We start from the raw sequence: 23,338 nt of genomic DNA, 5'->3' as shown, positions 1-23,338 counted from the left end.
ACTGTGCAGCTGGGCCAGGGCTGCAGTAGAGCTGGAAACCAGCACTGCTGCAGCATCACTGGGGCAGGGATCTGAAATAGAGTGCAGGGAGGCTGCTCAGGGCCAGTAAATCCTATTAATGTGTTCACAACCCTGACATATATTTCACAGGTACTGATGACAAAAATATGCTGATAATGAAGCTCATACGGTGAGGAAGAATGGCCACCCTGAACCACACAGTTTGTTCAGTTTTAAAGTATCAAAATGTTCGTTCCTTATATTTTAATACTGTCTGTTACTTACAGTGCCAAAAAGTAGTATTTGCTTAACTATATCAAAATATTTTTTTTGAGTACATGCAAGTTTAATTATCTAGTCAAGAGCTCCACCAAGAAGCTTTATTCAGGCAATAAAACTAATCAAACTTTCATGTAGCTCTGTCTAAGAGGCATTCAGTTCCTGAGTGTCTACTAAGACTAATGAAATGCACTGTAGAAACTCTGAAAGGCTTATATCATGAATAGGAGAAAGTGGGAAAGAAAAGACATTGCCACAGTTGTATCTATAAACCCTATCTAGTGGAATGAGTGTAGATTTATGGATTGGTAAATTGAGTTGTCCCAGTCTGGAGACACTTCATTTTTTATTTGCAAGTCTTCCTTTTACCTCAGAGATTATGTTGGATGGATCTGAACAAAAGCTCTTTTGTTCGAGCAATGGTGAGCACCTCCTCCAGAGGATAACTGCCTGGCAGGGGTTGGATCGGTATTGCTCAGATGTCCTATGAGGCCTGAGTAAGCCACAGCTGGCAGCTATGGCTACCTTCTCTGGCGGGTAAACCAAAGTTCTCAGCTACTGAATCTGCTCTAGCTGCTCTCTTGAAGACAGCTGGACAGCTGGATCCAATTCTCCTCCAAAAGAGCAAGTGCCAGAGCCTAGAAGCCACCTCTGACATTAGCAATCTTGACTAACACCAGTCACATCGGTCATGCCATTTGGGCTTTTGCTGCTTCTGGCTCCTTCTCTTCTACTGCTAGCAATAACGGTGCAGCACACCCAGACAAAGCCGTTAGGTAACAGCATGTAGGAATGTGCACTGGGAGCTGAAGCGAGAGGGATAGAAGTGCTACACGGATCCCACATTTGGCGCACAGCTGAATGACAGTGAAGAAGAGCATTAGTCTTCCAGATTTTTATTCATCTCCATCAGGCTGCAAGCCTTGTTTTGCCAGAACTGTGAGTTACAAGTTACAGACATTTGAATGATATAAAGAGGGGCTGGGGGGAGGCAATTAAAAAGCCGAGCTGTCAATTAGAGGGAGAGACTCTGAGAGAAGTCTGTGAAAGGTTTATATATAGATATAAGGGTCTGTTGCAGAACCTGATGTGACATAAGATGAGCTAGATATGAACGTTACATGTTTTTGTTGTTTTGTGGGTTTGGTTTTCTTGGATAATTTTCTTCCAAAGAAATAATTCTGTGCTTTGTAGAGGGTGTTAAGATCACTGCTGACCACTGTCTACAGCTACATCACCCCCACGCATCCTCTTTACCAGCAGGGAAATACTTGGTGTGACTTTGAAGCTGAGTTTAACTCAATCTGCTGTTCCCAGGCTGCTATTGATCTGAAGGTCCTGGGTCTGTTTGCAGTATATACAACTACCACCACTGCCACACTAACAGCTTGGGGGGTTTGGGTGCAGTGATTTTGACACACTGGGGAGAATTTGTCGGACTGACAAGATACCATTATAGCAGGTACAACACCCTAGGGAAGCACACATCTACCGTGTGCACATGTGGTATGGAGGGTGTGTTTGCAACGCACTGGATTTGCCTTCCATGTAGCTTGCTTGCACAGTGGATGAGCTAAAGGAAACTCAGGGCTTCCCAAAACATCTGGATTTGCTGGGTGCGTGTTGTGAAGCATTTCCCAGGAGACACACAGAGATGTCAATGCAGTCGTGGGACACAGAAGGAGGTGTGCAGCAGGCACCTGACGCACCCCTGGCAGACAGAGCTGCCACGGGCAGCTTCACAGTGAGCCACCCCAGCGAGGTCACCAAACGGTGCATCTGGGGGGCACAAACCTGCAGCCAACCAGGGTGCAGGGGCTCCCGGAGGCCGGGGTTGCCCTGAGCCGGCTGCAGCTCCCTGTCAGGGTTGATTCCCCGGGCGCCCTCAGGCGCACGAGGCCACAGAGGACCCTTTGCGCATCCTGCCAGGCCCTCCCCGCCGCCCTCGGAGAGCCACAGCGTTCAACATACAGCTGGAACCACTCGAGCTGAACAGGGGCCGAGGCGCGAGGCCGGCGCTGTCGCCCCCCGACCTACAGGGCGCGCTCCCGCCCGCTCCACGTGCGAGGCCGCCTCCGAGCCGGGACTACAGCCCCCAGGATACAGCGCGGCACTGCCGCGGTGCAGAGCGGGAAACGCAGTCCGCGGCCCTCGGTGCCGCCGGGGCCCCCTTGGGGTTGCTACGCGGGGCGGGGCGAGACGGAGGGGTCGCGCCGCGATTGGCGGAGCCCGCGTATACGTCACACGCTCTCGCGGCCGCACTCCCCGTCACTCAGCAACGGCGCGAGAGCTCTGTCCCCCGCCCTCCTCCCCCCCCGGCTCGTCACGGAGCGTCCCGCTTCCCCCCGCCCCCCTCTCCTCCCCCCCGCCCTCCCCTCGCGCGAGCCGCTGGGAGCCGCCTCGCAGGAGCTGGGAGCCGTCGCCGGGAGCTGCCGCCGCCATGGCCGAGAACGCCGCCGCCGCTGCCGCCGGCCTGGAGAACCACCGCATCAAGAGCTTCAAGAACAAGGGCCGCGACGTGGAGGTAGGTGCGGGGCTGGCGGGGACCCGGCTGGGCCCGGCCTCCGCCTCCGGCGAGCGCGAGAAGGAGGGGCCGGGGCCGGGGCCTGGCAGCGCTCTCGGGTCGCCGCCGGCGGGCGGCGGGAAGGAGGCGGGGAGCGGCCACAGAAGCCGGCGGCGGAGGGAGAACGGCCGCGGGGATTTTTTTTTCCCTTTTTCCTTTTTTTTTTTTTTTTTCCCTCCGTCATGCGGGCGCGGCCGGCGGGGGGTGGAGGAGGCGGTGGCGGGGGGAAGGGTTGGCGCTGCCGGGCCGAGCGCGGTCCCGGCGAGCGGCGTGCAGGCCCCGCCGCGCCCCCTCCACGGCTCGCCGGGATGCGGGGAGGGCCCGGTGGGCCTCTCGCCGGCCGCCGTGCCCGGGGCGTGCCGGCGGGATGCACCCCCATGAGCCCCCTCGTACAGCTCCCGTCTGCCGCCTTCCTTCCCTGCCGTCCTGCCGCCCCCTCCCCGGTGCTCGGCGGGATCGGGGCTCGGATGGGGAGGACAATGGTGCCGGCTGCCTTTTGTGCCAGCTCCTCTGGGCGGTAACAGCGCTTCCGCCGGGGCGAGGGGCTGCCCTGACCGCCCGGCCGTGCCCCGCTGAGCTGCTGCCGCGCACGGGGGCCTGTGCTGGTGGTGGGAGCCGCTCCCGCGCTCCCATCGGCCTTCACACAGTGCGCTGGGCTGGCCTGTTCTGCTTCCTGCACTGCCTTCCATCAACCCTTTTTTTTTTTTTTTTCCCTTTTCTGTTTTTTAGATGCTGGTAGGCATTTAAAAACATCAGGTTTTTAACCAGTGAACGTGTGCTGGGTGTCTCCATCTAAATCGGGGAGGAGTGCGGTGCATACTAAAGCTAATAGTGTAGTAGTTTACTCCTCCAAATTTGAGAGATGCTAAGTGGTTAGAAGCTTATTCCCTGGAGGTATTCCAAAGGTGTTCTGAATCTTTGTGTCATTCGCGGGGACGTCTTCAGTTCTAGTCGCAATCGAAAAGGGAGGAAATCCCAAATCTTATGTTCAGGTTTCTGTAAGAGGAAAGAAAGGAGGAGGGAGTTGTTCTGAAATCAGACTAGGATTGGAATCGGATTAGGATTTGCTAGACTGAAAACCTAAATATGTGTTGGATTAGTTTGACTTCACCCCAGGGTGTTTTCCATGCTTCTGTTGATCTTATCACTTAAATTCACTTCTGTAATCAGCAGGACTGGAATTTTAGTCCTTTGAAAGCATGTTTTGTAGTGTAGCAGAATTCACACCTCTACTGCTATTGTTTGGGTGGAGACAATTTTATGCAGGTCAGGTTTAGCAGCAGCAGTGTCTTTAAGATGACATTCAGAGTGTAAAATAATCTTTATCTTAGATTTTGCTTAACTTGGTGACAGTTAATCTTTCTCAAAGAAAGTACTGTACATAAAGGGTATGGTAACTTCAACACTTCGGGCTAACATTAGTAAATGTTAGAAAGGAACTAAAAATTACCCATCCTTCTGTTTAGCAGTTGCTTTTCAGGGTAGGGAGGAGGCGTGGTGGGTCTCTTTCTCCCCTTCTCATCCAGTGAGACTCTTTCTGCTTTTCCTCATTCATTTTGTCCTTGTCTCATCTCCCTGTATTGGTTACTAGCTTTGTTGCTGCTTTCTCAGTCGTTGGCCTGAATCCATCAGAGCTCTAAACAGGGAAAGGTTAGGTACGTTCATGCCTAGTGTGAACTGATCTGTCATCCATACTTGCTTATATTATAGCATGCCCGAGACTAGGGGAATTAAATATCTGCCTCTCTGGAGGCAGGGAAGAAGGGAATTGGCTACCTAAGCTGGACCGAAATTAGTTATATGAGACCAGCTAAGGTAGCTTAGCTCTCATTTCCTCCTGAGGAGGAGCAATTATTTTGGAATAGGGTATTTGCTGTTACAGAGAACTATGTTCTCTGGGGTTTTCTTCCAGTGTGCTGACTGACTTCCTTTTGTGGCTGAGCCTAAACTTGGTAGGTAGATAGTTGCAGCATGTTAATGTGGTTAAAGCTTTCACCCTTGCTTTTGAAAATGGTTAAAATCTAAGAAGCATCTTTCTTTTGTGAACAGCAAAGAGATGAAACACAGAAATATGTTGAAGTTGGACACGTATGGAAACATCCTGTAATAAAATGTAGATTCATTAAAAGGAGTGTAAAGTATTTGAAATGTGTCAGTGTCTTTTAAAACTATTTATATTAAATATTTGAATTTTTCTCTTACATGTTTTTGACTCTTCTGATCATGGTATTTATTTAAAAGTTTGTTTTAGAAGTACCCTTCTAAGTAAACTGTAGCTATCTTAAGTCTAGAAGTAAAACAATGTAAGGTAACTGAAAGAGGTTAGATTTAGATTAGATATTAGGAAGAAATTATTCACTGTGAGGGTGCTGAGGCACTGGAGCAGGTTCCTCAGAGAAGCTGTGTCTGCCGCTTCTTAGCAGTGTTAAAGGCCAGGTTGGACGTGGCTTTGAGCAGTCTGGTCTGGTGAAAGGTGTCCCTGACTATGGCAGCAAGGCTGGAACCGTATGATCTTTAAGGTCCCTTCCAACCCAAACCAGTCTGTGATTCTGTAGTGGAGAACAGAAGAGCATAGCAATGCTATATAGTTGCCATTACTTACTGTGCCTCTCTTGAGATAGTGGTACACAGACTGACCTGCTGATTGGACAGTTTGTCTTTGTTTAGTGAAGGTTATCGGTTCTCCACAAAATGTTTCTTTTCTAAATCAAATATTTTATGTAATTCCCAACTGTGAGCAATAACATACACTTGGTTTGGTCCCTGTGCTATCATAAGGAGTTTTATGTAAAGATCCTGCCTCCAATTTTCTGTACCTAACTTTGGAAACCAGGAGGCATCATCAGTGCCATCATTGGCATTGATCTGCATCTACACATTTTGTCAAATTCCACCAAAGAGAAAATAAATGGTTGGTAAGATGGAGCAGTAAATCATGGTCTGAAATCTAGATTATATTATTTGGGAAGTCCAGAATATTAAAGCCGTAAGTTTGAAAACAGTGGCGTTTGAGTCACCTTCTGCCTGGAAACAGTCACTGCCTTTGAATACATTAGGCTTGAATACATTCTTTAGTAATCTTCCTTTGGCTTCTAATAAATACTGGTGAGTTATTATTGATCCCCTCTGGGTACAGACTCTTCTGGCAGACCAAAATACTCGCTCCTTTAATTTGTAGTTAACTCATATTTTATTACTGGGTTTGCTAGGCCATATAATTGTCTTTGCTTTTGGTTAATGCAACTTTAAGGGAAGCGAAAGGTGAGTAAGTACTTTAGTTTTATGTTAAGGCAGACCTCAGTGCCACATGCAACTTCTTGCTGCGCTTTTTCTAACAGCAAAAAAAATGGGTCTGTAGAGCAGAAGTGAAAGCTTCTGAATCCTTGACCTGCATAGCCTCACCCTACTTTTCCTAGTTTCAGATTTGGGTGGGATTTTCTTGTTTTTTTTGTTGGCTTCCTCTGTTAAGGAGGCAGTGTTGGGAATATAGAACTGGAATTCTGATTTTTGAGGTATTAATACTTTCAAAAAGTAGTTAGCCCCCAAAAGGGATGGTAGCAAAATCAAATGCCAGAAGCTAACTGCTAATCACTTAATAATATGAGTTTTTACTCTTGCTTTTATTAGCGAGACTCTATTTTTATAGGTACTGACATGTGATTAGCAGCAGACAGAGCTAACCTGAACCGGCAGAGCTGAGCGATAAGGAGCCAAGACACTAGTGGCTTCATCTGGACAAACAACTGCCAGAACAGTTTCTCCTCACACCCTTCTCAATTTTCTATTCTCCAGGGGTGTGAAAAGGCTTTTTAGTTCCTCCCATATATTGAAGAGAAGGCTTTCCAGTGTTCCTCATAGGCATGCAGTCTTCGTAAGTCTCTGTGGGTTTCTTCTAAATGTATGGTACTGATTATTCCAATACAATTAAAGCTTTATAGGGCAAAATTAAATAGGTGCAGTCACTTAATTTGTAATGCCCCTTGTAACTGCTCCATCTGTTTGTTTATCTTGACATCTAAGATAGCCTAGCTTTTAGAAAACCTAATTTGAACCTTCTGATTTTTCCGTTTGCAGTTCTTCAGCCTAGTAACACCCTTAAACTTTTCAACTCCTGTAACTTCTTGGACCAGAAGTGTTACCTATTCTTTATTACAATAGCAGGTACCCATATGTTAACTCATTTGACTGATGTTTAAAGTGACAGATCAGACAATTCAGCCTATTTATTTTTGTCAGGATTAGTCAGCATCCCTCACTAAAACTGAGGGGAAATTCTCGATGAATGGAGATGTTATGATTTGTAGGGCTGTCTGCATGCTTTACTGGGGGGGGGGGTTTGTATGTGGTACAGTGTGACTGTGGTCATGTAATTAGCAAAATGCTTACTGGATCAAAAGTAGAGCTCCATGTGCACTCATTTAGAAAAAAAAATACTGAAACAAAAACCTCACCATCAAACTAGTGAGGAGTTAGTGTGTTAGAGCCTAAATAACTTTTTGTAAAAACTGGGATTAATGACTGGGATTAAAATTTCATTTTTTGTTTACTTGTCATACCCTAATCAGAAGTCAGAAGAAGACAAATCCCTTGAACTGTGTTGCTTAGGCCATAGGATTAACCTCCTGAAATTTTTTGAAGGCTATTTACCAAAAGGAGACACGACCACTCTTGTCCTTCACCTGCTTCGGCTCTATTTGATTATAAGCTTCAGAGGTCTTGGCCACTGATGTCTTTTCCTCAGTTTACAGTTTCTTTTGGGGCAATTGTATCACCTTTTGCTCTGTATCACCTTTGGGTCCAGGGACTTTCAAGGATCATTTTTATTCTGTGCCTTCAGCACCCCAGCCACAGCTGAGGCACAGGAGGAACCTGGGCTTATCCCAGGTCTTCATCATCTGTTATGGCAGGTTCAGCATAATTACTGTTGCTGCTTTGCTAACAATGTGGACCTGGTTCTTGAGGTTGCTTGAATTTACTCACATTTTTTTTTGTCATGCTGCCATGAATTTTTTTGCAAGCTGAGGAATATTCTGTGGAGATCAAATCTGTACAGTCTCTGGACGTCTGGGAAAGGTATAGGCTGACTTAAACCCATGTTCCTGTCAAGTGTCAGAAGCTTATTGCAGTGGAGGTACAATAGCTGCACAGTGCTAACAAATGAGCAGACATGCTGCTACCAGCTCATTTCTTGATGCTTTTCTGTGCACTGAGAGGTCTGTTTGCTGCCTTCCTGTACTTCCCTTTAGACATTATCTGAAACAAATAAAGCTTGTAGCAGTCCCAGAAGGCCTGTTACTCCCAGCTACTTTGCAACAATCCAGTTTCTTTCAGGAGCTGAGTTGTGCAGATTGATCAGCTTTCTGCCTTTCACTTTGCTGGCACAGGAGCATATACTTGCAAAAGGATGCCTGGGAGGCAGTAGGGCTGCAACAGCTGATTTAGGTTTGTTTAAGGTACTGTGGACCTGCTGTCTCAATAGCCTCACTGGCTTCCTGAATCTCAGTAGTTTAAGTGAAAACACGGGTGTCAGGTAGGTTCCTGTTGAGAACTGGATTTAATATATGGTCCAGTACTCTCATGCAGAGTTTCTAAGCTTTGACTCCTGCAGCTTTATTACCCTTTAAAGCCAGTATATATACTCTTGGGAGAATACAGGTGTATATGTTTGTACCTTGGAAAGAATTACATGGGTAGGAAGAAAAAGGTAATGTCGGATGCCTTCTCTGTTACTATTGCTCCAGAATTCTCCAAAGTTTAGTTAGTTTGCAGGTAAACATGCTGTGAAATATTTGTGACTCTTGCCAGAAAACGAACACCTAATAGTCCATTTAGACATACTGTCTTAGACTTTCCCTCTGAGGTTCAAAATCAGTTGAATGCATTGCATTTAAAAATGCTTAAAGACATATACACCTTAGGAGGTTATTGTTCGTTTTGGCAATACCTGTAGAGAAAACAATTTGGAGATGACATGATGAACATAATCTTCATAAGCTGATTGGGATCTGTGCTTGCTGTACTGAGGCTAATTTATTGCTGTTTGTTGTTGTGATATACCGAACCCTTGCTAATCTCCCTGGAATTACAGCATTTGTTTTTCTTCATTCTTGTGTATCTCCAGCACTACAAGTAACTAGAGTTACTGGTTACTGGTTCTTACGCTACTTTAGAGATTGGTATCACTAAAGCTTTTTCTGTTAAACAATTGATTTTGAACTCAAAGTCGTTGAAGTCTGGACTAAGTTGTAGCAGTAGCATACTAGCTTTAGGAGCTCTTTAACTGTTTTTACATAAGTTTTTTTGAGGCTTTCCTAATATTTGTGCAGTTCCAGCGCAAATCTAAGCAGGACATTTTGTTCCCTAAAACTGTTATCTGAAAAGACAGCGATTAGGAGGCTCTACCAGCTACGAGTGATCAGGTTTGTATTTGTTGTGGGATTGGAAGTGGAATTAGGCATCTAATTTATAAGATTAGGCTAGAAGAAGCAGTGAACTGGTTGAAGCTGGTGGGGTGTGTTATCAAGTAGTAAAGACAAATGATGAGTGAACTGCCTTGAAAGAGAAATGTAAAATGCATAGATTTTCTAAGAATAGTCTATCAGTTGTCTATCACTCAGCACTGTGAAACTCTGATACTGAATTTATATTTTTGATTACTTGTAATAGTAGAAGCTGTGGGCTTTGCATTGCACTTCATAACATTTGACATGGGTAGTCAGAAGAGCTCGTTTCTTCCAAAAAATTAGTCCTGCATCCAAACTGTCTGTGCCTTGGACTGAACTAGTTGCAAAGCTATTTATTTCTTTATTTTACTGCTCCCTTAGCTTGCTGAGCCAGCCCTTCAGATCTGGAGAAGACCAGTGGTGGCTCAAAGAAGTCAGTGTGAAGGAGAGAAGGTATACCTTGTCCAGTGATACTTGACTGGATTGTTATCCCTTCCCAGTCAGATTGACACAATTAAATCTGCTGGGGAAGCTCTGTATCATTTCTTATGGGTCAGCTGACACTCTTCTACTTCCTCAGGTTAAGCAAGTGTTAGTTTTAAACTTGATTTTTTGTGTGTTTAGTAAGTACAGCAACTAAAAATAGGAATATATATTGTATGAATGACTGTGGAACATGAGACAAAATTCGTATCTTCCACATTCAAACACTTACTGAATGATTCATTTCCCTCATATTCTGCCATGTCTGACCAGCTGAGGATCTCTGGTGCATTTTTAACCTTGGTTTTGTCAGATTCATTAGCAGATGGATGTTGGAGGTGGTGATAGGTGATTAGCAGAATGGAGGAATGGCTTCCTCATAGTTTGACTTGCTAGCCTTGATGGCGATGTATTTTAATGAGTGCTCAAACCCCATTGCAAACTGGCTGGTGTGGGACATAGTCAAAGCTTGTCTGCCTGAGGAGAAAGTGGTTGGAAGGCAGTCAGACAGGGTGCTAGGGTGACTTGTGGCCAGGCTTTCAGATATGCGGTAAGGGATTCCTGGCCAGGTGCGGTTCTCAGAACATCCCAGTCCTTTTTCTTAGTCAACTACATTGGAAGTCAAAGTTGAAATTATACAGAGAGACATTGTGTGTCCCTCTCAGGTAAGCAGAGTTCACCCTAACCAGCAGATACGGTCTTTGCATGCAGCTTTTTCACATCAGGGTCTCTTGCTTCTTTTCATGCCCACAAATGTTAGATGCAGATTCAGTGGTAGTGATTTCTCTGCACCAAAAATCTGACCTGCAGCCAGATACAGAAGGCTTTCCACACCAAGAAAGAATCTTGAAATGAGAGAGCCCTGCTAGGAGTCAGCAGGATCCTGTTTACTGCTGTTCGTTCATCAGGAATGCAAGAAGAGCGTAGGCTTGTAGCGCGTAACATTCATAATACTGAACAAACAGCAGTGAAGAGCAACATTCCAGACAAGAAGAGGTGTTTAAGGAGCTCTGACACATGCTGTCAGTGTGAGGGTGTCTGTTAGCAGTTGAGAGTCTGGCAGTACCCTCTTGCCATGCGCGTTGCTGATAGGGGGTATGGCTCACTTTATTTCTGTACTCAGATTAATCTGTATTTTGGAGGACCCTGTACCTGTGAGGTTCGAAGGAGCTTTGTATTGGTTCTTGTTTATTAAAATCAGACCACTTTTTGTAGTCTAAGCAGCTTCTTGGGACTAGCTGATACCCTTCTTATGAAAGGATGCATAAATTGGAATTCTGAGAAACTGAAGGTATCCTCAAGGAGAGATGTGTGATACCCAAAATGTGCAAATGACAGAAACATGGAGTTAAGGCTTATGTCACATTATGAAAGTGAGGTAGAGGAATCTAAAATTCATGATACTGAAATTATTAAATCAGGAAGGTTCCTGACATGACTGGGTTCATAAAATATTGTGGGATGTCACTGGAGTGTATTTTCTAATTCCTAATGTTCCATCTTCTTCCTGGGTTGTCAGCTGGGTTTGTTGTTTTCTCTTGCATCTTAAGCAGAATGATCTCTTCATAGGTTTAATTAGGCAGCTAGCGTATGTTTAATGGGTTTTTTTTTGCCTTTTGATTATATCTTTAAAAAACTAGAAAAAAAAAGTGATTTCATTTGGGCCATGTAATACTATACCAAAAAAACTTGCTGTGGTTGAACACAGACTAGCTCTCTAGGGACTTGATTTGTTGGGGTGTTTTTTTCATGCCACCCTGTGAATGTATGCAAATTGCAATTATTGTTTCCCATTTTACAGATGGAAAAATGGATTTTTTTTTCCTCACTTCACAGGGAGGTGCTTATAAGAATACATCATGGAATCATAGAATGACTGTCTGAGGTACTTTGATATTACAGTTGAAGACTTAAGTATTTGGAAAGGGAGTGTCTTTGTTCAAACATAGATTTCACAAGAAGGTATCTGGCTAGTGTTTAGCCTAGTAGGTTTTCTTGGGTTTCTTGGGTTTTGTTTTTTTTTTGGGGTTTTTTTTTCCTTCCTAGGGAAAACTAGTATAAATATTCAGCAAACTGAAGAGCGTCTGGTCTTGTGTGGCATTTGCCCCAGAAGTCTGAGGCCTTTCTGACCAAACACTTCATTTTGTAATTAGGTTCTTGAAAGTTGGTATGTACAATCTATAAAAGCTTTTACATTAACAAGAAAAAAAAAAAAAAAAAGAGGACACAAGTCTTTATGCTGATCCAGAGATCAAAATTTTAGTCTGATGTATGCACTGAGTTACTGTGAGCAGTCATCTTCATTTTGTTTTGCTGTTTTCTGATTTCATGTCTTGTAGCGAAGTGAAGATAGTATTTTGGCTGTGAAGTATGACATTAAAAGTGGTGGATTTGTTTTCTAGTAACATCTATTAGAAAAAATCTGAACCTATACCTCTGAATTTGGTACACAAGTGTAGACAATGCTTCTTTTGCCAGCTCCTGCAGGACCTACGGATGGATTTCATCAGGTCCCGTGGATTTGTGCACATTCAGGCTCCTAAGATGATCTCAGACCTGATCCTCTTCTACAGTGGGCCTGAGGTCTTCATTCTCACAGTCCCTGCATTTGCCTTCCAAGATGCGGGTGGTGTGGTCATAGCATTTGCCGGTTGAGACTGAGGCAAAGAAGTCATTGAGAACCTCCGCCTTCTTCATATACAGGGTAGCCAGTTCTCTCATTTCCTTCGTTGAACAGCCTATAATATCCCTAGTCTGTCTTTCTTTGCAACATACCTATAAAAGTCCTTCCTGTTATCCATGACCTCCATGTCCAGACTCAATTCCAACTGGGCTTTAGCTTTCTTTCCTGACCTGATACCTAGCTTCCTGGACAGTGTCCCTGTATTCTTCCCAGGCCTCCAGGTGGCATTAAAAGTGGTGGATTTGCTTTCTGGTACATTTATTAGAAAAAACCTGAACCTGTACCTCTGAACTGGGGTCTTCTAGACTATAGAATGGGAATGGGACTCTTGCTGTTTTGCAGTGGCAATCAACTGTTCTGTTCTGCTTCACTAGATAGGTCGGTGTACTTGCCCTTCTGGGTAAGGGAATGGGAGGGATGCTTACTTAGAAGTTCTAGGAGGGGACAGAGTTGGTGTCATGTGTTGGAAGAGATCAAGAAGTCACGTAGGTGCTTTGCTTGTCCCTCAAGGAAAGGATAAACTTATTTCTAGGAGATTCTAAATCATCCGCTGCGCTGCATATGCCATACAGGAAAATAACAAATATCTTTTTAGTGTTCACACATCTGAATAGAAATTTATGTACTGGCAAAAGCAGATTACTGTAACACAAAACTAAACCAAATTTCATATCCTTATATGTGTTTAGAGTGTGTCAAGAAGCCTTAATCTTCTAACTTAAAAAGTGTGAATAGGAATCACTTGTAATTAGGCTGTCTTGGTTATCCAGTGTTTTTGGTGCTTATTTGGCATATCACACTAGTCAGGTAAGGCAGAGCTGGCATCATTGTAAAATTCAGTATGCCCTTCTGTTTCCAAAAAGGGTGGGGGAAAAAGACAGACTTCATACAGGTATCCTTCAGACCAGTAGTTTCTTTTGGTCTGTAGCATAAATGATCACACTCCACCATTAAGTTCAAGGTGGGCCCTTGTCAAACTGTGGTAGCAGTAGCTGCATTGCCACTACTCTTTGGAATACTACATGCTCAGGTTCCTTGCCCTGTTAGGACCATAGGACAAAAAGAGCACTTTAGTTGGTGATCGTTGTTGCCTGCCTGTTGGTCTGCAGAGACCGTTACGTTATGATGAGTTAGCTTGGGGTGCTGTGGCATTACCTGGAAACTTCAGTTTGACTTCAAGTGGAGCCCATGTGACTGCATTATGGTCTTTGGTCTGATGTCAGTAAAGGTGTGATTAACCCTGTTAAGGTCTACATCTGAATAGAAATGCTGTAAAACTTGACTAGGTACAGAGTCCTTAATAAATGCAAGAGCAGTAACTGGAAATCTACTAGATTCTGGCTTCCTTCCTTCCCCCAGTTGAGTTTTGATATAGAAAGAGAATTCCAGCTATTTTGTATTAAATCAGCATGTTGATTGTATTCTGGACTGCTTTGTGTCCCTCAGTATTGGTTCAATTTGTGTTGAATGCAGCCAGCTAAATCGCTTCAGGTCCAGTCTCCTGAGGGTTGTTTGTACTTGTAAACTGGGTAATTGGTATATGGAAATTAAAACATGAGTGATCACATCTTGCTCCCTTGCTGGTGGTAGCTCAATCTGCAGGTTAAACAAATGCAGAGTAGATATCGAGACCTCGAAGAATATGATTATGGAACAGCTGCTAAGAATAATAAACTTAACAATTGCTTTTCTGCCAAGATCTTTTGGAGCAGTAGAAGTATATAATGTGGATGGGCAGCTTTGTCTGCTTCCATAGAGCTTTCAGGTGCGCGGCAGTAGTTGGAGGCTTGTGGCTTTCCCTATTGGTGTATATGTCTGACTTCCGCGAGTCATTACCCATCACAAACTAAGGGAGTTACTGGATCCAGTAACATGCATCCAGTTTGCTGAGAGTAGCCAGGTTCAGATAGCTGAATTATCTTGCCACAGACTGGCTAACAAAAAGCAGCTGGTATTCATTTTAGGGGCCCCAAACTGGGGGTTAAAGAAAAATAAAATGGTGTGACAGCTCCACTAAAGTTTTCTTTCAGTGGCCTTTATTAACGCTGAGGAACATGAGTCCCAGACAGATTATGGCAGTAAAATACAGTAGCGTAAATACTGTTCTCTGCTCCTACATAAAGCCAGAAAGAAACTTTATAGTATTGATGTTCTGCAGCACACAAAGAGTCTGAACCAAGTTCTAATACTTTCTACAAAATAGTAGAATATTTCCCTAAAAGAGGAGCAAATACATTTCAGGTCAAGTATTAATCAGAGTAAAACTCCCTTGGAGTTTCAGGTCAGGGTACAGGCATATTGTGAGTGTATTGGGCTGCTTTGGTAGATCTGTTGCTTGTACTGTGGAATCCATGCCGTCTGCCTGCATTTGCAATTGGGTCAGCATCATTTAATATGGAACTTTGATAACAAAGCTGGAGGTGAAGTTGTTCTAACTTTGTAGTCTGTATGACTGGGGATGGGGGAAATCAGTTTTTCCTAGACAGTTTGGAGCTTTGTTGGAAATAAAGTTTTGTAATTGGGTAAAGCTCAAATTGGGTGTGGGGAAGAAGAGTCTGCCTAGACCATAAATGGGGATGTGAGGGGGAAGGCTGGGTAATAATCCATGATGTAACTAAAGGAATAAACCTAGCAGGAAAGGTTAATTTTGACTAAATTGGCTTTGTATGGATGTAAAATCTTTTCTGCATGCCCAAAAGAAATAGAGGGGATCAGTGTACAGTGTTGCTGGGTTTTGTTTTTTCAGTCGTGATTAAGTCATTGCATTCAGACCATAGTGATGCTGTCCCAGAATTTCAGTTCAGTAGTCACAGGATTTTTCTTTGCTGTATTGTGATTTGCTTGCAATTCTTGGAGTAAGCTGTACTCACTTTGAAAGTGTGAGCAGGTAGAACATCAGTATCACCTTCTATCAGTGTCCCTTTGTCTCTCTTAGGTTTTGGCTGAGGCCAGCTGTACCAGAACAGGTAGAACAATATTATCAGCCTAAGCTTCAACTTTATACGTACTAACAAATTATATTCCTGTGCAAATATGGAATATTTAACTTCTGATGTCAACCAAAGATGGGCAGCGGATGACCTTAATAATCTCAATTATTGTATACAAACAAGCACTTTTTCTGCCCACAACCAGCCCAGCTTCCAAGGCTTCTGCTTTTTCCTGTGCGTTGCAGTGTTTCGTGTTTTATAAAAGGTGTCAGAGAAAGAATAAGGAAAAAAGCCCAGTAAAGTGGTTTCTAAGGAAGAGCAGCGTTTACCTTCACCAGTGCAAGCACCTTCTTCTTTCACCGTACTGTACCCATACCTATGTTGTAAATTATTTAAACTGTACTCTAGAGTATGCTCATATGCAAAAGAGGAAGTATTATTTAAATCCAGCCCAGCTGTTGGAACTAGGCCAGATTTTTTTTCTTTCAGTTAGGCAGGTGGAAATAGTCTGGAATTGGATTGCAAATGCTAAAGCTCTTCAGGTACTCTTTATGTTTAATCAAACTACTTTGCTATCCCAGCTATGTATTCAGGGTAGCTCTTTTCCTGTAAGCATGTATCTTTTGGTTTTCTCAGACTGGTTCCTGTAGTGTTGAGACACAAGGGCAGAAATAAAGAATTTAAATGACAGTTAGCTTTTAATAAAGTTTTGTAGATGCAGAGAAGTTGGAATCAGTGAACTTGTTCTCTCTTTTCCATTTAATAGCTGGATTTTCAAAAGCAACTAAATGCACATCATACTAACGTTCCTGAAAATGTATCTTTTTACATGCACAGAATAGCCAAAACAGGCATTGCTGTGTGGTGCTCATCTTGTCAAGGTGAGCCTGGCTTGTCCACTTCAGTGGGCTAGCTGGAGGCTGATGGATGCCAGTTGGCTGCAGGAGAGCAGGGGCAGCCAGCTAGCTGCTTGCAGAGCAGCTGGCAGGCCAGCCATGCTGTCAGTGTCAGTATGCTGGCTGGCATAAACACATCTGTTTCCTGCTTCTCTATCTCTGATGTCTTCTGGACTTGCTCCTGTTGCAGTGGAAGTAGTGTAAATGTGTTGATTAGAAGATGACACTCTTCAGGTATCGCACTTAATGAGATGGCTAGTCTGGGTGAGCACCACAATGAGATCCAGATCCTGTTGTTAGAATAAATCGATTTTTAGTCATTAAATGATGGTCATGCTTTAATCTTCCCTCTGACAGGGTTGCTATAGCTAAAAATGGTTAAAATTAATACCCCTTACTGTTGCAACATTTGACTTTTTTGTACAGAGAATGTACATTATTAAACACCTTGTACATGAAACTTAGTTTTCAATTTTATGTAAGAAGATTTTATCCTAGCATAACGAATGGAATAACTTGAGCTTCTCACTAGTTGTATCATTCACACATTTAAATAGTTTGTAGTTTCTGATTTGTACTGTAACTGGGAATGAAGTAATCTTATCAAGTATCCAGAATTTCTTGCCTCTGAAAGTGATATACTTAAGGGAGTTTAAAGTGCTTATAATCCATTAAGATTGATTTTTAGATATGAAGTAAAAATTTTAAATTAATAGGAACCTTAAGACTAGTTCTGCTATTTCATTGTGAATGAGATCTAATTTGCATCAAGTGGTACCGATGTTTAGATCATTCTTTCATAGACAGAAGGACTATTTTGACCACTTTGTCTCAGATTTGTTTTTGTCCTTTTCAGTTAGCCTGAATTTTCTTGTTGTAGTCTTGTATAAACTTTGGTAAGGTTTTGATGGGTTTGGTTGGTTGGTTGGTTTGGTTTGGTTTTCTTCATCCCAGGAAAAATACACTATATTCTGTATTTGCTACAGAGGATTTTGGAAAGTGTTGTCTTGTTCTTATGTACATTAGACATGATTGGGTTTGGGATTCTTTGAAATTTATTTATTTATTTTTCTTTTACAGAAGCTATATGAGTTGCCTTTCAGGTAGTTTAATGTATTATGCAGTTAAATGGGTCTTTTTATGTTAAAGGGTCAAGAAGCCAGAGAAACTTGCTAGGCTTAACTCTCTTCTTAGAATCTCAATGCTATTCAAAACTTCAAGGTAATCTTTTGTTGTTGTTTGTTTGCCAGGAAGGTGCACATGGGCTGTCTTAAGACATCAGGTGGCAGTGTTAAAGCAGTGATACTTGCTCTTTTAACATGTAGTGAGCATTTTGTGTGCCTTTGTATAGGATTTCACAAATAGTTCTTGTGAAGTATGTGTGGTTGAGCCATAGGGTCCCAAATGTTAAGACACTTAAAATAGTTCTTTAAGTATGCTGGTGGTAAGGGGGTTACTGTTACGCTGATAATTAAGAATTTCACAGGGTTATCTTTAGCCTTTGCTGTTTGATATCAAGAGGTTTGTGTACGGTTTTGTGCTTTATCATACGCCTAATACCAACTGAGAAATCAGGAAAGCATTTCCCTTTTCCACAGGCAGCTCTGAACTTACCTTTGAGTTTCTTGTCAGCTTCTTGTTGGAAGAGAGGTGCCAGAGCTGAAATACTGATCTGATGGTCTCCTAAATATCGTCTTCTATAAGATTAGCATTTGTGTGTTTACGTTTGTGTGTATCGCCAGGAAAGAAGGTTCCTTTGGTGCTGTTAGAATGACAGCCCTGATATTTGTGCTGATCTTCTTTATTGGCATTTGAAATTAATTTTGGTGTTGATAACTTTGAGGGAACTTGGGAGTATTTTTCTTTCAAGTGAAAGGTGTTCGGGAGAGGTTCTTGGCATGTAACACTTTGTAATTGGCTTTGGAAAAGTATTCAGAAATTCAGGGTAGAAGTGAGAACACCAGTTTATTTAACAGCATCTCGTAGATCTTCTGGGTTTCTTTCCTGGTTTATTTTCTAAAATAACAAAATGCTGAGGAACGTGAAGTTAGAAATACTGCTGAACATCTACTTTTAAATTGTAACAAGACTTAAGGTATGTGGTGCATTACTGTGGTTATGTCAGCCTGTCAAACACACTGGTAAGTAATTGTTCTTCAGAGACCGTGAATGAGGGAGAAGAAATGTCTTGTTACAAAAGCCTTGGGAACCTGAGTTTGACTGGAGTATTGTGTAACAATTGAGATGTAGTGTTGTAGCACAACTTGGTAAGTGTTCTGTGTTCTTGTGTCATAACAGTACATGCTGACTGTTACTCATTTTTACTTTCTACCTTTATGTTTATGAGAAGCCTCACAGTTCAGGTTCTGGAGGAATAAGTTGCCATCATTTATAGGACTTTGCTTATGCTGAGTTTTCCTTTTCAGAGATTGGGAATGATTTTTTTTTTTATTCAGTGAAACAGTTCAAATTTGTGTTGGGGTGGTTTTGAGATGAGCTGTTTCAGTGTGATGTGAAGTTACTTAAGCTTGAGTACATTAAGATGAGAAGTGACCAGTCAAATGCTGTAGGTGTAAAACAGTGTTAGATCCATTGGTAACATCTCACCAGACTTCAACTGTTGTTGCAGATGCAGACTTTAGCAGGTGGTTGCCCTCCCAGCCTGAAAGCTGGTAATGAATCTGTGGGGTTAAATTACAGAATAATTTTGTCTTTTCTCTCTGTTTTAGCTGACCTATATTAGCTGGGAAAAATATTCAACCTTTCTACTATTGTATAAATCTCTTGTAAATGCCTGTTGGTTCCCTACAGGCTGAGGCTTACAGGTAGTATAAAAATGTGGTATTCTGCTTACAGTGTTTCCTTAAAGGAAGGCTTGTAGTGATACTTCAGCTGCTTCTTTTAAATGTGTTTGGCTTATAATACGTTTACTACTTCTGAAGCTTTAGGAAGGCACTGATAATCTGCTATATTTTTAAAATGTTTCATCTGAAACATAAGCTGTAAATGTATTCTCTCATATTGGGGACATAAAGTGTCAGGTTAGAAATAACATTAGCATACGTCTAGCTAAGAGCACTGGTCATGATGAGACCATGACAACCAAGTTTAACTGCCAGAACGCACCATAGGCTCTTTTGGGAACTTCAGTCGCATATACTTGTAGGGAGACTCTAGCTCTAACTATTACTGATTCTTGGATGATCCTCATGACACCAATATAGGCTGAATTTTTAAAGATGCTGTGTCAGCAGGAGACTCTGCAAGACTCTGAGCCCGTAGTTCAGCGGTGGGCAGATAACACTCATCAGTTCTGTGAAGGCTGAATGATATCCCTAGTTATCAATCTACTTGTTCTGTGAATGCAGAAGCAGCTCTGGACTTAGTGGTGAGTACTGCCTATTCTGCCTTTTGAAGGAGGAAGGAAAAAGAAAATGTGCCACAGTTGTTTTGAAAGAGAAGCTACATATAATAAGTTTAAAAGAAAATCTAAAAGAACAGCTGAAAGGGTAAACCCCAGATAGTACAGAGGATGCCTTAAGAGTATTAAAGTTCAGACAGTGTTTGCTACAAGTTAGCAAAAATGTCCACATAGCTGACAACCTTTTTTGACAGCCTCCAAAGAGAGGTAGTTCTCTAAAGGAGGAGAAGGTTCTTATACATTAAATGTAAAACCATAATGGAGTAGTCATATTTTGAAGATCAGCCTGATAAAAGCAGAAAAACTAGTAAAAAAATATTGAGACAGAACTGTAACAGGGTAGGATCAGTGGGGCTGAAATAATGGAAGTATGAAACAAAGATAAACCCCTAGTTGAAAACCTGAACGAATTGTTAGCCTTAAGAAGCTTAGAGCCTTCCCAGTAGAGCCCTTGTAGATGGATGTCTGTGAGTAACTGTCTGTAGTCAAAGCATTGTTAGAGAAGATTTTAGAATAAATTGATGAATAGTAATGTCTTGTCTGGGACTGCACTGTGTTTGTTTTTTTCCTAAGCCAAAAATACTAAACTTCTGAACTGTTGAACACAGCATATGGTCATACTTTAATCTGCCTTGCTTCCAGAAGAATGGTAGGTGGCGAATGTTATGGTTGACCCCCAAGAAGCTCCACATACAGTCTGGTGTTTCTGCTCCACAGAAAATATCCTAGAGTCCCATCACATCGATAAATGAAAAAACGTAGGAGTATATTGTAACTAGAGAGTAAATTTAAAAGCAAATTATGCTTTGCATCAGTTAAGTCACTGGGATGCCAAATCTGGCATGTACAATACTGGATTTTAAGGAGAAAATGCTAATGGACACTTGGGTTAACTGCTTTGTAACATAATGGAGTACCTCTTAAAGTTTAAGATAAGTAGGAATAAAAGATTAAATTTAAGGGGGTGGTGCTTCTAGTGGAAGGTTCTGTAAAGAACATCAGTTTGTAGCCCATTCAAAATGGTCAACAAAAGGAGGTATTACAGCAGAAATGTAAGGCAGCCTTGTCTTTCTTCCATTGAAATGCAGTTATCATAGGGAAGAAGTACTGAAAAACTTTTTTAGCCTATTTAAGGGCATATTTAGTGCCCTTAAATTTGACACTGTTAAGATTATTAAAATATTAAATTCTAATAGAATGAAAAGCTTGAATGACTGGTCTTGTTAGTTGCAGTGTCTGCTCAGGTTCTTCATCCATCCATTCCCTGCCTACCCAGTGCCTTCTCATTCCCCAGCAATCCAGTCCTGTCATACTGAGCTTTTGCAGCAGGCTCAGAAGGGCACAAGAACCAAATGATTTAGCAAAATAATGGAACTGGGGGAAGAAGTGTAGTTCTGGTAGGTGCTGTGGTGCGAGTGTCCTCTTGCTGTGGTGAGGACTTGCTTTGTTTAAGGTAGAGTAGCTCATACTTGTAGAAGTAAAAGGAGAATTTTTGTGTCTCTGCTTACTTGAGTGAATTGGTTAATCAAGCAGTGGATGGTGAACCAAGCCTTCCTTACTCTCAAGTCAACCTAAGGTAATTAAATAAATACTGCTAAGCAAACTGGTTGAGAACAGTGAAGCTAAGATAATGTTCTAAGCACTGGAACTGTGCCACCTTCATGGTGTGAAGTCTGCTCATTTCATTTACCTGTGTTTGAGCTTCAGCATGTTCAGTATTTCTTTTGATGGCTTATGGGGAGTGCTGGTGTTTTCTGTGTACTGCTGGTCTTTGCTGATACTTTTTACCTCAGAGATGTTATTTGCCCTAACTCAGAAGGAACGTGATAGCGGCAGTGAAGGTCAGTAGCAAGGATAGGACATAGAAAGTATTTTAAAAGGCTAATTTTAGTTGGTGTGGGTGATCTTTCTAGGCTGCCAGTGGTCATCCAGTCCTGATTTCCTCTGAACTGCATTCTGGTGGTACATGTCTTTTCCACTGACTGTAAAATGAACCAAGGGAGATTGCCTTCAGTAGGCTAAAATTGTTCTGTGTTAAACCTTGAGCCTCTATTAAGTAAGAGGCATAGCAGCATTGTAGGGAGTGTGTCCTGAGTGCCCTGTATCTTTAAGGAGCTGAGGTGTTTATGGGCTGATTCTCCTTTGCAGTATTCAGGCTGTAGGTCCTAAATAGACTCTGTGCCACTGTACTACTTTGTTTCCTTTTGCCACGAGCCTAATCTTGTTTGCATTCAGCTCAGTCATCTTCTGTCACTCATGGTTGATTTTGGCCAGATAACTGGCATAGGTTATATGTTTAGTTTATGAATATGATCATATGTGAATATGAGACTATCTAACCTCTATTTACTGCTTCTTTTGATATGCACATATCAACAGCTGGAGAGTCAATCCAGTGAAACTCCGTGGGGAAGTCAATGTTTTCTGCCTTTGGGATACTTGGTGTGGTTATAACAAAGCTTTTTGTAAAATAGACAGTCTTTAAAAAAACAAAACCCAAAAACGAACAACAACCAAACCCACAAAAAACAACCACCCTACAAAACCCCAGCTTGTGCATCTAGCCAGGAAAGATTGAGTTATAAATTATGCACAGTTTTCGTTATCTTTTGATGAATAACTGCACCTTTGACCTAGAAACAACTGATTCCAAAGCAAAATAGTACTTTCATTACATACAAGTAATTTTTATTTTTTATTTACAGACTATGAGAAGACACAGAAATGAAGTTACAATTGAATTGCGGAAGGTGAGTCTGCTTTTATTTATCAGCTGTGTTACTTAGCTAAGACACCAGGGACTATTAGCAAAATCTTTTGCCATAAGCTTTATGGCTTCAAACTTACACAGAAAAGTTGTAAATTTGCAGATTGCTAACTGTGGATTCTAATGTTAGTTTTCATCTCCAACTCATTAAGCTTGGTACAGCAGAACAGTACTGCTTTACTCCAGTGAGTCTCTTGGAAATAATCCATATTCAGTTTCTGTACCAGTTCTCATATTATTACAGTGGAGCTGTCAGCTGTTCAAATGTTTAAAGTCTCCAAATGGGAAAAGGGGGGTGGGGGGGGGTTAGCATTTAGAAAGCGTGGATGTTCTTTTGTTTTCTGGAAATTACTCCTGTGCTATAGAGGGAGTTAATTTTAGGTTCGGATTTTGGTTATATTGGGTAAATGCCAGTATAGCTGGGAAGATCACAAGCATAAGAGGTGATCTAGTTCAGTGCTCCGCCTAAATACAGCATTTGTTGCACCCTCATCATTCATAACTTTTCCAACAGCCTTTCTAGGCACCTTAAAGGCTTGCTGATGGAGCACATACAAACTAAACTACTCTTGGCGATTTATGTGAAGAGGAGTAAACTTATATCTTCCTTTGGGAATCTTCATTATATTTGAGAACTGATAGTGGCCCCTTTAGTTTTATCACGTTGAGACAAATACAGTTCTTTATCCTTTCTGTGAACATTCTGTTTTCCTAAATTAGATTTGTTGCTGCTCCTCAGATCCAAATTGCCTATATCTTTCTGGAAGCATGAATGTCTGGAAGGATGCAGGCCACAGCTGAGGTTTAAGTGGGACAATGAAAACCAGTTCTTAACACAGTATTCCTGTTTATATTGAGTACATTGACAGACAC

General features: G+C 42.2%; 1 protein-coding gene across 2 annotated transcripts in view; it reads left to right on the top strand.

Moving 5' to 3' along the window:
* Positions 1-2,642: 2,642 nt before the first annotated feature.
* Positions 2,643-23,338, top strand: part of KPNA3 (karyopherin subunit alpha 3) — a 54,085-nt gene continuing 33,389 nt past the window's right edge. For both annotated transcript variants that reach the window (XM_061353091.1, XM_061353090.1), the window contains exons 1-2: positions 2,643-2,803; positions 22,404-22,448. In XM_061353091.1, the coding sequence (XP_061209075.1) occupies positions 2,720-2,803; positions 22,404-22,448 (129 nt within the window). In that variant the 5' untranslated portion in view covers positions 2,643-2,719. The remainder of the gene's footprint in view (positions 2,804-22,403; positions 22,449-23,338) is intronic.

This window comes from Neopsephotus bourkii, unplaced genomic scaffold (genome assembly GCF_033783945.1).
Source record: "Neopsephotus bourkii isolate Nb327-2 ecotype Australia unplaced genomic scaffold, CSIRO-AGI_Nbou_v1 NB_663, whole genome shotgun sequence".
In the NCBI taxonomy this organism is placed as follows: Eukaryota; Metazoa; Chordata; class Aves; order Psittaciformes; family Psittacidae; genus Neopsephotus; species Neopsephotus bourkii.
This window is presented reverse-complemented; position numbering and strand designations above follow the sequence as displayed.